The 16,799-nt window shown below is 38.5% G+C and overlaps 1 protein-coding gene across 1 annotated transcript; it reads left to right on the forward strand.

Moving 5' to 3' along the window:
• The first annotated feature begins 205 nt into the window (after positions 1-205).
• LOC110869784 lies at positions 206-16,256 on the forward strand. Its single transcript, XM_022119007.2, has 10 exons — positions 206-269; positions 786-965; positions 1,097-1,285; positions 1,380-1,616; positions 1,734-2,157; positions 2,252-2,729; positions 2,780-3,008; positions 13,287-13,526; positions 13,847-14,509; positions 14,596-16,256. Exons 1-10 carry the CDS (start codon positions 206-208, stop codon positions 16,254-16,256), a joined length of 4,365 nt encoding a protein of 1,454 aa, XP_021974699.2.
• The last annotated feature ends 543 nt before the right edge of the window (positions 16,257-16,799 follow it).

The raw sequence follows: 16,799 nt of genomic DNA on the forward strand, positions 1-16,799 counted from the left end.
CTGGTGTGCAACTGCTTTTTGTTTATATCCGTTTACATAAATTTTATGATTTATGAGTCCGTATAAAATGTAGATCGATGTACAGAATTACCACCATAATGGTTTGTTACAGTTTATATATTAATCTTGATTGATTAAATATTACTTAACATGTGATCCAACATACCAACTCTTTAATGTAACACTTTTTTTTAAATTCCCAGCAATGCCTAAACGACCAAAGATTGACTCCGTATACAATGACATTGATAAAGAAAACACTCAGGATGGTAACTTATTTAAAGTTTTATAGTTTTTTTCCTGCTCAATTCTAAAAAACAATAACTTTAAAATTAGCGGGCACATGATAATTAGTTTAACAACTATTTGAATATATATATATATATGTATATATATATATATATATATATATATATATATATATATATATATATATATATATATATATATTTATGCGCAGTTCACCGAAATGGAAACACATCCACCGACATTGTTAACGGTATAACACTATTTCTTTCATTGTCCATTTCGATTATTTTACGCCTACTTAGTTAGCTAACTATTATGCTTGAATTGTTTATTAATTCTTCCATTTTTTATTTATGTCTCTTCAAAGTTCGACGAGGCAGAAGACCTTTATCAAGCATAACGAATGGTATTATTTTAGCTATATATTTTTATAACAAAATGAAAATTATCCTTTCTTTATTTACAACTAACTTTTTTTGATTTGTTTTTGTTTGTTGATTATAATTTTTGTCAATATGTCTACGATTTTCTGTTAGCTGTCCTCCCAATTGTTACTCGAGACGAGGCATCTCATAGAAGGAAATTAAGGAAATTATACTTGGATAATAAGAGATCAAATGGAGGAACTACATCGTCATCCCTCAATATTGTATCCACCAATATTAATTCCACTTCCACTCCATGTGTTACACAACATCGTCCAGTTTCACCTGATGGTATGTTATTTTAGAGGCTATACATTGGTTTAATTTTTTATATATTATTTTAATTACGTTTAGAAATAATTAACTTTTGTATAAATACGTGACAATGAATTTATTTTGGGTGCTTTAATATTTTCTATTAGTGACTCTGATTCTACAAAACAAGGATAGAGATAGCATGCGATTACCTAGATCTATTATTGACAAAAGAAGATCTACTACCATAGGTGTTACATCGGATAACATAGTCAATGTTATTGGTTGTCACAATTTTGAATCCACTCCTGATGTGGCTAATAATGTTACTCCAAGTCCGTCAAGTATGGTAACAAGTAAGTAATTTATTAATTTAATGTATTTATATTTTATTATGTTTGTATTGTTTTGCATCGATATTTTGAGTATGCTTTTTGTCAATTGTACTAGGTAACATTAGTTGTAGTACCAGCAATCTGACAACGAGAGAAAATGGTTTTCGAATTAATATTTCAACTGGCATCACATCAACCACCCGCACATCATCATTGAACTGTAATTTGCCAAGGCTATCATCTGGGAAACGTAAGTTGGTATCCAAACCATGTATTTCATCTCCTATACCAATGATCGACTTGACCACAAAGGAAACCGTAGAACGAGATCCTTATAAAGGTGTTTCTACATGTTAGGTTTGGTGATAAGTAGTGCTACATAGTGTTAAAATACCAAGTCTTAAATATGTATATCTTATTATTGTAATGAATGTTGTATATATAACTCTAATGTTGTATGTTTTAACAGATTATTTGGATCATGGTGATCAAGTTATTACTTGTGAAGTTTGTTATGCAAAGTTATGGGATGCAGAGAAAGGAAGCGGAAGAAAAGAGGGTGGCAAAATATGCCATATGTTATGTTGTGGTTATGCCAAAGTTGTGTTACCTGATTACAAATCTGCGACACCTTATTATAAAAGTCTATTCATGTCCAATGACAATGAAAGTAGGCACTTTTTGAAGAACATTCAACGTTACAATTCTATGTTCGCGTTTACGTCAATGGGTGGTAAGGTTGACCAGACCGTTAATACTGGTAATGCTCCTTTTTGCTACAGAATTAGTGGTGAAAATTATCATTCTATTGGTAGTCTTGTGCCAGAAAACGGAGGGAAACCTAAATTTTGTCAGTTATACATATACGATACTGAAAATGAGTTGGCAATCAGGCAATCAGTTTTTAGGTACCATGCATAAACTAATTTTTTTAATAACATTTATTTTGAGTATATATTTACTTACTATTTCAATTTTATGAAACAGGTCTTCAGACGATGCTTCCTCATCAACCTCTTCAGACGAAACTGATAATAAGCTGATACAACAAATCAAAGCAATGTTGGATACCAACAATGTGCTTGTGAAAATTTATAGGATGGTTAGAGATTGCTTCCAACAGAATCCTAATACTACTTTAAAGCTTCGCCTTATTGGGAAAAGAGAACAAGATGGTCGGACTTATAACTTACCTACTTCCTCCGAGGTTGCTGCTCTTATTGTTAGAGATATTGATAACGCTCTTGAGAATAGAGATATCGTTGTCGAGACACAAACAGGGTCATTAAAAAGAATAAGTGAGTTGCATCCTTCCTATCTTGCACTTCAGTATCCTATTTTGTTTCCGTATGGAGATGACGGTTACAGAATTGACATACCCCATAGGGGTGTCATTGATGTTACTAACAAGAAACGTCCGAATTGTAAAATGAGAGAGTTTTTTTTGCGTATCGTGTACAAGATCGTAGTAACCAGTTTTCATTGATTCTAAATTCTCTACGGTTATTCCAACAGTTCTTGGTTGATGCTTATACGATGATTGAGAGCGAGCGACTTAACTTTATAAGATTTCAGCAACATGATCTCAGGTCTGATACATACGAGAATATCCGAAAACTAAGATATAACGGCCAACAAGATTTGTCTAAGGTTGGCAAACGTATTTTCCTTCCATCTTCGTTTACAGGCAGGTCACGATATATGATGCAAAACTATCTTGACTGTGACAGCCCGAGTTCTCAAGGTTAGTGTTATTTGATTTCCACGATCTTTTTATTTTATATCGATATGATCTTTATGCCTTAAAAGGTTATCGTTACTAGTGGATTGAGAACTTTTTTTTAGTCGTTACTAGTGGGTTTGGAACTTATTAGTGAGTGACGCTTTAAGCTCATGGGTCGGGTTGCACGTTGATGGGTTTTATGAATTTTATGTAAAGGCCAAACGCTTAGCCGGCCCAAGCACTTGGCCCAAACATGCTATATGGCACTCAAAACTCCCTTAGCTCTCGATCCAAGTCGTGCAGCCCAAACCAGGCCCAACCTTGTTATCCCTTATGCATGCGGGTATGTATATACACGCTACCTCTCACACCTTGTGTTGCAAAACCCTAACTCCTTCGATTCTCTTCCTTGTGGGCAACGACAATCCCATCCATCGAAGCTCTCTCTCTGTCTCTCTCACCTTAATCCTTTCTCCTTCAATCCAAAACCTGCAACACCTCCGTTCATGCTATCTTCTTTCCGATCAAGTTTCCGACAACCGCATCCCTCTCCGTTCTCTCCGACATCGTCCTCCTCCGGCAGATTAGTCGGCAGCTCGCACCTCCGCAACCCGGAACCCCGTTTCAGCTTCATTTATTCACCACGCACACTAATCCGACTTCGGAATCCAGGTTAGATTTCGCGTGTTTTAAACTCGGTTGTCAAACCATCTTCTCGAAACTGTTTAAAACTGTTTAGAACAAAGGATTAGGAACCGCTTGCGTGACTTCATGTTTACGTGATGAATGATGATTATGATAAATCTTGTTAGCTTGCTTTATATGATGATAATGGTACCTGTTATGCTAATCGAAAAGATAATGATTTCTTGAAAGATTTATTATGATTCTGTTTTATGATGATTTAGTTTTAAATGATAATGATTATTTTTTTTAAATGATGATGATGATTTTGCGATTTGCCCTGAAGATTAAAGGTCCGAAACTTAACTGGTTGCGCCATTATGTGATGGGAATACACCACCTTTTAAAATTATTTGCATGCTAAAATGTTAAAAGACGACCGGAGGTGGGTTTCTAGATTTTCGAATGAAATGTGAGTGATTTGGAATAAAGGTTTAAGGTGATGAATCTTATGCCTGATGTTCGAATTGGTTGCTGTGTTTTCATGAGGGTACAACTAGATATGCTCATATTACAACTGGTTTATGTACACTAGAATGATTAATAAATAAAGAATAAAACACCAAATAGTTATTTTGCATGACAGTAATGGTGATGGTTGTCTATTTGGCGATTGCCATTCATATTTTCCTAAGAATGTGTTTTGATGGTAACGTACAACCAAACATGCACAAGGTACAAATTGGACATTATAGATTTGAAAGTTGTAGGATGAAAAGTGGATTTTTGTCCTATCTGTCAGATCATGTTTTGTGAATTGGTTGTTTGAAAAACATGATAAAGAATGTACAATTTTAGTAACATAAGGTACTACACAGGGAACAAGTGGCCACCTATATGTGCATGAATTGATGTCCTATTCTGTTAATTCAAAAGAACATGTTTGGGCTGCTTGTTACTTTAGTGTTAATTGTTTGGACCACACACACTCTAAAAAGGGCCGCATGATAATAGTCGCGCACTTTTATGATGAATAATGATAGCCTTCTTGGTGTGTATTGAAACGTGGATTATAGTGTAAACTTGTATGGGAACCTAATAACTGCTATGAATTCTCGCGATGATAATTGACTATTACGTTGCATGATGAACTGTTATGCCTCGTACGGTATGTGTGTTATGTGGACGCTACTTGGGTAATTTGAATGTGGAATACGTGATTTATGTGCATACAAACTGACTGTTATTGGTAACCACACTAGGGTATGGTTGGTCAATTTGGAACGGGTAATGTAACGTAACATACCGAGCAAATCTAAGGTGAGTTCACTGCTCTTTTCTAAGCATGCGTCCCGGTGGTTTGGGACATCTGGTAAACGTTTCTAAAGGGAATACTGGGTAAACTGTTTAATTGGGATGTTGGTTATTGAACACAATATAAATCATGTAAGACCCCGTACATCTACCGTGTTGCTGAAGAAGCAACGAGGTATTTAGTTGATAGCGCTATTAGGTTTGGCACCCTCACACCGGGCCGAAAGGACGGGCGTGAACTAATTACCTGGACTTCATGACCAATGCCTAGTTAGAGGCATTGGGGTTGGGCATTCACATCATGTACATATAAGACCCCTTACATCTATTCAAGGTTGTTTGATACCTTGACATCATGACCAATGCCTAAATGGAGGCATTGGGGTTGGGCATTCACATCTAGTCGCCACATACGGTAATCGAGTAATAACAACATCAAAACTAAACGTTGAACTGTTGTAACACACATCTGGTAACTAAACGCGTTAACAAAACTTTGAACTCACCAGCGTTGTCTGACACACTTGTCTGCATGCTTGCAGGTCTATAGGCATATATCATTTGGAACTTGCTATCTGGGAGGCTGGAGTGGTCATGGGTCGAGATACATGGAATCACAATACGAGCTTAATGGTTTATATGCACATGTTTTACGAAACACCTAACAAAGAAATTATGCTTCCGCTGTATACAATGAATGTCATGTAACATTTGTAACACTTTATACTAGTGAATGAAAGTTTTATTTAAATACATTTATGAGTTCTATGTGATTAGTGGCTTGGATCCTGGTACGTCACACGCCTCGCGGGGGTTTCCTCATGTGGTATTTTGGGGGTGTGACAGTTTGGTATCAGAGCCACTGGTTATAGTGAACTTGGTTTAAAAAAAAATAATAAAACGTTTTTATAAAACCAGACTATAACCAAACAGTTCTGAAAACAAGAATACGACCATGACACTCAGCTCCAGATAGCAAGGTTCGTCTCTCGTTTACTCATTGCACAGCATAACTAGCATAACTAGTGAACACTTACATATGATATTAAATGTGGTTGCACGTTTAGCACAATAATATGAATTCATGTATTACTTGCATGTGTTATGTGACTGATAGGGTGATATTTCCCTAAACATTCATGACTTACGTTTCGTGATGTTCCTTGTTTGCTACTTAAGTTTGAGGAACCATTTGACATGAGTTAGGAGGAGCTGAGATGAGCATGCAAATCACAATATTATTGTGGGTGCACACATAATAATAATGTGGGGTGCATGCGAGTCCCAGTGAGGCTTAACAAGTGAAGAAGGGGTTCCACTCTGTTAATTGATCAGTGTGAAACGTAACAAACTAATAGGAGTCATAACAGTGATCGTCTCCTACTCGAATGTGACTTTCTCACCTCTCTCTGAATCCTTTTGAATCTCGATGCTATCGAGTATTACTTGAACGTCCCTTTGAACGCCTAGCGAACTATGTAGAATGCTAGGTGCTTGTACGAACGTCCCTAAGTGGATGTTGCAGCGTCAATGATTGGTTTATACCCCTTTTCTTTCCCCCTCACTCCTCTTTGTTGTTGGAACTCAATATACTCACGTCTCAGACCCTGAAGGGCGGTCGCACCTGTAACACTCTGGAAACATACCGTGTTTTACCCAGTCAACTTGTAAGAACGATGGGCATAAGGGTAAATTTAGTACTTTACCGACTTCAGCATTTGAACGACTCCAATTATTGACAATGAACATCAACGATTTGACTCCAAACGAATCCTTAATTCTAGTCAGCAACTTATGGGAGCCGACTTTTATGAATCAATCGAAACATAAACGATGACAATCGACCAGGATGTGGACTGTGTAACTTCCAACACAACGAGTAGCACCTTGGAACTTAGCACGAAATATGAAGAGATGGACATCGTTGGTGAAGGATCGTAAGGTCCTGTTTCAAGCAACAACATTAGAGGCAACAGCTATCGTGACATCAAGGTACTTGTAATAGTAGCCTACAGTATGGAAATGAAGGTGCCTACGGCATGTAATGGCAGTTGATAATTCAAGACGACACACAACCAAGGGAACGACGACAGTACTAGAAATTCTCGCATCAAAAACAACAAACACTGGGAATGATGCTCGTGGAAGGACATTTAGGATTGGAGTAGGCAACGCTAGGATTATAGCAACATGGTGGCCTGCACATTCTTGGTAACTAATCGCTTCTTCTCAGTTCTGTATAACCCTGATGCTTTTCGAAACCGAACTTGTTGTGGAACCGGTTGAGGGCAAGTCAATTGAAGCCTCGTATGTTCGTTGGGATGCAAACGCGAGCTTGTGGGACAAGTGTTCGACGTCGACCTTCCTTCTGCTATCCTTGATGATTTCGATGCCTAGTTGTGTAGATTGGTTATCTAGATATCCCGTGGATATATCTTGTGGGAAGGAAATTTTGCGTCACTTTATACTTTGAAGTGTCAGAGTGGTATAAAGGTTAGCATCATTTCAGCAATGGAGGTCCAAAAGTGTCTACGGAGCGATTACCTCACTATGTTAGCAACCGCTACCGATGTTAAGGTTAAGGAAAAGAGGATCGAGGATCCACCTATTGTTCGTGATTCCTCTCGGTGTGCTACCCGAGGGACTTTCAGGTGTACTTCCACAACTGTTAGGTAGAATCTCAGTTTGATCTCACGCCAGAGGCAGCCCTAGTTACTCGTACTCCTTACTGTTTTGCACTAGGAGGGTTGCAAGAACTGTCTAATCAACCATAGAAACTGTTGGACAGGAGTTTTGCCGAACCCAGTTTTCGCTTTGGGGAGCCCCAGTTAAGAACCGTTTGCCTCGACCATGTATTGACGGACTGCTTGGCCAGCTGCAAGAGTCAATCATCTACGCGGGAACTAACTTAAGATCGGGCAATCATCAGATGGAAGTCCAAGAGGAGGATGCTCCTAAGACGGTAATTCAAACGCAGTGCGGCTATTACGATTTTCTGTTTATGACATTCAAGTTGTCCCATACACCAGCAACTTTATGGACCACATGAATCGTATGTGAGAACCTCATCTCGCCAGATTCGTCAACCGTGTTTATGATGACGCTCGGAATCACTTCCAGGAGAAAGGAACACCATGAATGGCACTTGTATCCTATCATAGAGTTCCTAGGGGAGGAGTAAGTCCACGCGAGGTCTATCAAAGTGTGACTTCAGGACTCGAGGAGTACACTTTCTTGGTCACGTAGCCAACGAATTGGGAACACACGTGGATCTCGCTAAGATCCATTTTTTTTTTCAGAACTTGATCGACACCAAAGAATCATTCGGGGACACAACAATTCCTCGATTTCGCTAGATAGTATCGCAGATTCATCACGGGATTTTGGAAGATCGCGCAGCCTTGATCCATTTAGCACAGCAAGGTACCGTGTATTCGTGGGGAAACGAAACGGAAGGACGTATTTTCAGCATTGAAACCTAATACTACAATGCACTAAGCATCATCTTTACCCAAGGGTACGGGTGATCTGGTGGTATACCATGATGGTCTGAATCAGAGTCTCAGTTGCACACCAATGCAAACACGAGAAAATGGTAACGTACGTAGTGTATTTACGGAGGAGAGTTGCATGAGTCACGACCTGCGGTGGAAGCCATGGACTTTGGATTTAAGTTGGAGGCATTACTTGGACGGTACCAAATGCACTACTTAGACCAATCGCAAGGGCCTCTCGTGTACCTTTACAGCTCACTATCGATTCTATCTTGCCTGATCAGACTCGCTCTGTTCAAACTGGAGAACTGAAGGAAGAGAATTTTCAAGTTGAACCCAAGCGGGGCGTGGAGAAGCAACCGTTGGCAGGTCGGACGATACTCGCTACCTCATGGATCGAATGTGGGTCTCATTATATGGCAACTATAGGGAACTAGTGTTGAGCAAAGCACACCGGCGTCGATATTCTAGTCTTCTGGGTTTTGATGAGAGATATTAGGATTTATAAATTTTGTACTGGTGATTGGGCATGAAAACCCACCTAGCAATGTATGTGTATGACGTTTGACCTGTGGGAAGGTCAAGGTGAGTATCAGCAACCAGAAACACCCATATGGAAATGAGAACAGACTGCTATGGATTTTGTCGTTAGTCTACTTACAACTCGAAACGAAAACATTATCACCTGGGTGATCGTTGATTGTCTCACGTAACCAGCACACTATCTTGCAATCAAGGAAACTGTCGAGTCTTCACAAGCTGTGAATGCTCCTCTGAGATAGACGGTTTTAGGCACAAGGTGCCAACTCTCGTTACTTCTGATTTTGAGCTATACCTGATTCATGACAGGCAATACACGATAATTTTTGCTCACGACTAGTCATGTGCATTGCTTATCACCGTAGAGCAAACGGTATGAGTAAACGAACCATCCTGACACTCGAAGACATGCTGTGAGCACGTGTGGGATAGATTTTAGTAAACTGGAAGGACATTTATCTTTGGTTGAGTTCTATTGCAGCAGTTACCATTCTAGTACTTAGACAGCTCTATTTGAGGCATTGCATGGGCGATGATGCCAAGCTCCTTGTTGGACTAAGGTGGGTGACAACCTAAGCACAGACCTAGGACGTGTACACGAAACCCTTGGATGGGATTGCCTGGATCGGAAATCGTTTGGCGGCAACGTGTGACCGTTAGAAAAGTTGATAAAGCATAGAAAACACTGGGAGTTCGTTGTATCATGTCGAAAGTCTCACCCTGGGAGGGTGTGGTACGCTTTGGGAAGCGTGACAAGCTTAATCCGCGTTATGTTGGGCCATTTAAAATTCTAGAAAGGATCGGTCACGTGGCCTACAAACTCGAGTTACCCGACAAATTGGGTAACGTGCGCGATGTCAATTATGTCTCGGATCTAAGGCAGTGTTTGTCTGATGAAACAGTTGTGATACCTTTGTTAGACAAGTTGCAGTGGTAAAGGAGTCTATGAAAGACATGGACTAGGAAGTCAAGGTTCGTTAACATAACCGACTTTCAATCGTGAGTGTTCGTGGTAGCTCAAGACGTAGACCGGGGTTCACATGGAAACGCAATGATCGGATGAAGTTCTAGTATCCTCAATTGTTCAAACGGTTGTTTCAACCTTGGATGTCATTGACGAATTTCGGGACGAAATTCCCTTCCAAGTTGGGGATGATGTGGTACCTGCGGAAAATCCATAGTCATCCTGATTTAACACCGTGCCGCTTTGGATTACTTGTCAAATTTCGGGATGAAATTTCTTTTAAGTTGGGGATAATGTGACAGCCCGAGTTCTCAAGGTTAGTGTTATTTGATTTCCACGATCTTTTTATTTTATATCGATATGATCTTTATGCCTTAAAAGGTTATCGTTACTAGTGGATTGAGAACTTTTTTTTAGTCGTTACTAGTGGGTTTGGAACTTATTAGTGAGTGACGCTTTAAGCTCATGGGTCGGGTTGCACGTTGATGGGTTTTATGAATTTTATGTAAAGGCCAAACGCTTAGCCGGCCCAAGCACTTGGCCCAAACATGCTATATGGCACTCAAAACTCCCTTAGCTCTCGATCCAAGTCGTGCAGCCCAAACCAGGCCCAACCTTGTTATCCCTTATGCATGCGGGTATGTATATACACGCTACCTCTCACACCTTGTGTTGCAAAACCCTAACTCCTTCGATTCTCTTCCTTGTGGGCAACGACAATCCCATCCATCGAAGCTCTCTCTCTGTCTCTCTCACCTTAATCCTTTCTCCTTCAATCCAAAACCTGCAACACCTCCGTTCATGCTATCTTCTTTCCGATCAAGTTTCCGACAACCGCATCCCTCTCCGTTCTCTCCGACATCGTCCTCCTCCGGCAGATTAGTCGGCAGCTCGCACCTCCGCAACCCGGAACCCCGTTTCAGCTTCATTTATTCACCACGCACACTAATCCGACTTCGGAATCCAGGTTAGATTTCGCGTGTTTTAAACTCGGTTGTCAAACCATCTTCTCGAAACTGTTTAAAACTGTTTAGAACAAAGGATTAGGAACCGCTTGCGTGACTTCATGTTTACGTGATGAATGATGATTATGATAAATCTTGTTAGCTTGCTTTATATGATGATAATGGTACCTGTTATGCTAATCGAAAAGATAATGATTTCTTGAAAGATTTATTATGATTCTGTTTTATGATGATTTAGTTTTAAATGATAATGATTATTTTTTTAAATGATGATGATGATTTTGCGATTTGCCCTGAAGATTAAAGGTCCGAAACTTAACTGGTTGCGCCATTATGTGATGGGAATACACCACCTTTTAAAATTATTTGCATGCTAAAATGTTAAAAGACGACCGGAGGTGGGTTTCTAGATTTTCGAATGAAATGTGAGTGATTTGGAATAAAGGTTTAAGGTGATGAATCTTATGCCTGATGTTCGAATTGGTTGTTGTGTTTTCATGAGGGTACAACTAGATATGCTCATATTACAACTGGTTTATGTACACTAGAATGATTAATAAATAAAGAATAAAACACCAAATAGTTATTTTGCATGACAGTAATGGTGATGGTTGTCTATTTGGCGATTGCCATTCATATTTTCCTAAGAATGTGTTTTGATGGTAACGTACAACCAAACATGCACAAGGTACAAATTGGACATTATAGATTTGAAAGTTGTAGGATGAAAAGTGGATTTTTGTCCTATCTGTCAGATCATGTTTTGTGAATTGGTTGTTTGAAAAACATGATAAAGAATGTACAATTTTAGTAACATAAGGTACTACACAGGGAACAAGTGGCCACCTATATGTGCATGAATTGATGTCCTATTCTGTTAATTCAAAAGAACATGTTTGGGCTGCTTGTTACTTTAGTGTTAATTGTTTGGACCACACACACTCTAAAAAGGGCCGCATGATAATAGTCGCGCACTTTTATGATGAATAATGATAGCCTGCTTGGTGTGTATTGAAACGTGGATTATAGTGTAAACTTGTATGGGAACCTAATAACTGCTATGAATTCTCGCGATGATAATTGACTATTACGTTGCATGATGAACTGTTATGACTCGTACGGTATGTGTGTTATGTGGACGCTACTTGGGTAATTTGAATGTGGAATACGTGATTTATGTGCATACAAACTGACTGTTATTGGTAACCACACTAGGGTATGGTTGGTCAATTTGGAACGGGTAATGTAACGTAACATACCGAGCAAATCTAAGGTGAGTTCACTGCTCTTTTCTAAGCATGCGTCCCGGTGGTTTGGGACATCTGGTAAACGTTTCTAAAGGGAATACTGGGTAAACTGTTTAATTGGGATGTTGGTTATTGAACACAGTATAAATCATGTAAGACCCCGTACATCTACCGTGTTGCTGAAGAAGCAACGAGGTATTTAGTTGATAGCGCTATTAGGTTTGGCACCCTCACACCGGGCCGAAAGGACGGGCGTGAACTAATTACCTGGACTTCATGACCAATGCCTAGTTAGAGGCATTGGGGTTGGGCATTCACATCGTGTACATATAAGACCCCTTACATCTATTCAAGGTTGTTTGATACCTTGACATCATGACCAATGCCTAAATGGAGGCATTGGGGTTGGGCATTCACATCTAGTCGCCACATACGGTAATCGAGTAATAACAACATCAAAACTAAACGTTGAACTGTTGTAACACACATCTGGTAACTAAACGCGTTAACAAAACTTTGAACTCACCAGCGTTGTCTGACACACTTGTCTGCATGCTTGCAGGTCTATAGGCATATATCATTTGGAACTTGCTATCTGGGAGGCTGGAGTGGTCATGGGTCGAGATACATGGAATCACAATACGAGCTTAATGGTTTATATGCACATGTTTTACGAAACACCTAACAAAGAAATTATGCTTCCGCTGTATACAATGAATGTCATGTAACATTTGTAACACTTTATACTAGTGAATGAAAGTTTTATTTAAATACATTTATGAGTTCTATGTGATTAGTGGCTTGGATCCTGGTACGTCACACGCCTCGCGGGGGTTTCCGCATGTGGTATTTTGGGGGTGTGACATTGACGCATTGCCATTTGTAAATGGTATGGTTATCCCGACTTTTTTATAACCATTACCTGCAATCCCAAGTGGCCGGAGGTTCAAAGGTTTCTTAAGGACACAAATCTTAATCCGGAGGATAGGCCTGATATTTTATCGCGAATCTTTAAAATAAAGTTGGATGCAATTTGTAAAGATTTGAAAGACCGTCATTTGTTTGGAAAAGCTTCAGCTGGTATGTTATTAAATTTACTTTTTTGAACATGATCTCAACGATAAGTAACAGTTTCTTACCTTTTTGTGTAGTTGTTTACACTATTGAGTTTCAGAAGCGAGGATTGCCTCATGCGCATATGTGCTTATTCATGGAGAATGATTACAAACTTCCAACTGTAGACCATGTTGATCAGTTTATTTCTGCAGAAATCCCTGATATAAACCAAGACCCGGAACTATATACGCTTGTGAAAGACCATATGATTCATGGTCCATGTGGTAACGCTAGAATGAGTTCTCCATGTATGGTTGATAGAAAATGTTTGAAAGGTTTTCCTAAGAAATTTCAAGATTACTCAACCTTGGATTGTAACGGATTTCCCTTATACAGAAGAAGAGATGATGGTTCCTTCGTTTTAAAAAATAGAATTGAGTTAGACAACAGAAGTGTTGTACCTTACAACAAAAAAACTTTTGAAAAGATATCAGGCGCATATAAACGTTGAATGGTGCAACCAAGCGGTGTCAATAAAGTATTTGTTCAAATATATTAATAAAGGTCCTGATAGAGCAACAGTTGCTGTGGTTCCGAGCAATAATGAAAACGAGCAAGCAGAAAATGATGAAATTAAAGAGTATTATGATTGTAGGTATATATCGGCTTGTGAAGCCTCTTGGAGGATTTTTTTCGAATGAAGTTAATTATAGGAGTCCTTCTATTATGAGGTTGCCTTTCCATCTTCCTGGACAACAAACAGTTTGTTTCGGTCCTGATGAAGATGTTAATCAGGTGCTAAACAAGCCATCTGTGAACTCATCAATGTTTTTGTCTTGGATGCAACGTAATCAAGATCCTAACGACCCTGTTGCACGTACACTAACATATGTACAGTTTCCACGTTTTTATGTGTGGAAGCTTGACCAGTGTATATGGGTTCCGAGAATAAAAGGAAAAACAATTGGAAGAATTCATTCCGTTTCTCTGTCTACCGGTGAAGCATACTATTTAAGAATTCTTCTTAACAAAGTTAAAGGACCAACATCGTTTGATGATATTAAAACAGTTAATGGTCGAGTGTACGATACTTTTAGAGATGCTTGCTATGCGCTTGGTTTGTTGGATGACGACTCGGAGTACATTGAGGCCATCAAAGAAGCAAATATATCAGGTAGCGCAGGTTATATTCGCAATTTATTCGCCACCATGTTACTGTCAAGCACTTTATCTAGACCTGAAGTAGTCTGGGAAAGCACATGGAAGTATATGACAGATGATTTTCTGTACAGATTCTCAAAGTATCATCGTGTTTCAGGTAAAATTATAAATTTCATATTATGTTTTTGTTACAGTTACTAAAAATTTACCATTAAATTTATATGTGGTTCTGATTTTTCACAGGTTTATCAATTCCTGATGAGCAACTAAAGAACTATGTTTTATGCGAAATTGAGAAGTTTTTAACTCGAAATAATTCATCGCTTCGAAGATTTGTATCAATGCCTTACCCGGATACTTCATCTTTAGATAACTTTCGTTGCCGATTGATTAACGAAGAGCTTGCATACGACAGAACAGATTTACAAAATGTTTATCAAGGTCAGGTGAATTTGTTAACGGATGAACAACGTTCAGTATATGATGAAATTATGAACGCAGTTGATGGAGACAATGGAGGAGTATTTTTTGTTTACGGTTATGGCGGAACTGGTAAAACATTTTTATGGAAAACATTGTCTGCTGCAATTAGGTCAAAAGGTGAGATCGTATTAAACGTTGCATCTAGCAGAATTGCATCATTGCTGTTGGATGGAGGAAGAACAGCGCATTCTAGGTTTCATATACCTTTGAATCTTAATGAGGATTCCGTTTGTCACATTAAACCTGACGATGATGTAGCTAAATTACTACAACAGACCAAACTCATTATATGGGATGAAGCTCCTATGGTTCATAAACATGCATTTGAGGCTTTGGATAGAACTATGCATGACATTTTCAATATATCTAATTCATCCAGGTCTGATGTTGTATTTGGAGGAAAGGTTATTGTATTTGGTGGTGATTTTAGGCAAATATTACCTGTTGTTCCAAACGGTGGACGACAAGAAATTGTGAATGCCTCGTTATGTTCGTCTTATCTGTGGAGGAAGTGTAAGTTGTTGACGTTAACTAGAAACATGAGGTTAACCGTTGGAAGACCATCATCTGAAGTTGAAGAGATCAGTAATTTTGTAAAATGGTTGTTGGACGTTGGTGAGGGAAATGTTGGTGGTTCCAATGATGGAGAAGCAATAATTGAAATACCACCTGAGCTTTTAATTGACAGCATATCTGATCCAATTTCTAGCCTGATTGATTTTGTCTATCCGTCAATCTTGGAGAACTACAATGATCGTAATTACTTTAGTACCAGAGCTATACTTGCGCCTAAGAATGAGGTTGTTCACGAGATTAACGACAGATTGTTGGCACTTTTCCCAGGTGAAGAAAAAGAGTATCTTAGTTCTGACAGTCTATGCCCTACTGAAGATGGCAATGCTGATCAGCAAAAAATATACTCACCCGACGTGCTGAATGGTCTTAAAGTTTCTGGTTTACCAAATCATAGGTTAGTGCTTAAAGTTGGTGTTCCAGTAATGTTGTTGCGAAATATTGACCAACGAAATGGTTTGTGTAACGGTACAAGGTTAAAGGTGACAAAACTTTACAGCCGTGTTATTGAAGCTGAGATAATTTCAGGTGGAAATATTGGTTCTCGGACATTCATACCAAGAATGAATTTGGTACCTTCGGACAGAAAGATTCCTTTTGCATTTCAAAGGAGGCAATTTCCAATAACGGTATGTTTTGCGATGGCGATTAACAAAAGCCAGGGCCGGTCACTATCTAAGGTTGGTTTGTACTTAAGACAACCAGTTTTCACACATGGTCAATTGTACGTAGCTTTATCCAGGGTTACAAGACGAGATGGAATCAAGTTAATAATACTTGACAATGAAGGCAGGCCTACAAATAAAACAATGAATGTTGTATATAAAGAGATATTCAATGGCTTGTGAGTTTTTTATGTTTATCATCTATTTATCTTACTTCACGTACTTTCTATCATTTTTGTTTATATTCGAAGGAACCTATAATGAAGTATTTACGCATTAAAGTATATTAAGCATAATTAGGCTTTCTATACGTGTGCAAAATTGTACTGGCATTGTGACTCTTACATTGTTTAACGCTTAGACGTTTGGTCAACAATCTTAAAATATTATGGTTTCGAAATAACAGTTTACTCTTAAACGTATAGTATTTCTATGTGTTTACTTGGTGTTTAGCCACCCGTGTATTACCCGGGTACTTAATCGAAATAAGTCAACTATTTTTTTTAATTAATTTTGGGAATTCATCAATTAGCACAAGTTACCTTACGAATATTCTATTATTTTATTATAATTGTTACATCTTCATATTATATTAATTAATTTGATAAAAAATAATGATATATATCATTCCATTTATAATTCTTTTTTCAAGGAATTGACTATCTTAATATAGTAACGACTAATTACTTTCTTAATCGAATAACGATTAATAAGGTATATGTTATC

Source organism: Helianthus annuus, chromosome 8 (genome assembly GCF_002127325.2).
Source record: "Helianthus annuus cultivar XRQ/B chromosome 8, HanXRQr2.0-SUNRISE, whole genome shotgun sequence".
Classification (NCBI taxonomy): Eukaryota; Viridiplantae; Streptophyta; class Magnoliopsida; order Asterales; family Asteraceae; genus Helianthus; species Helianthus annuus.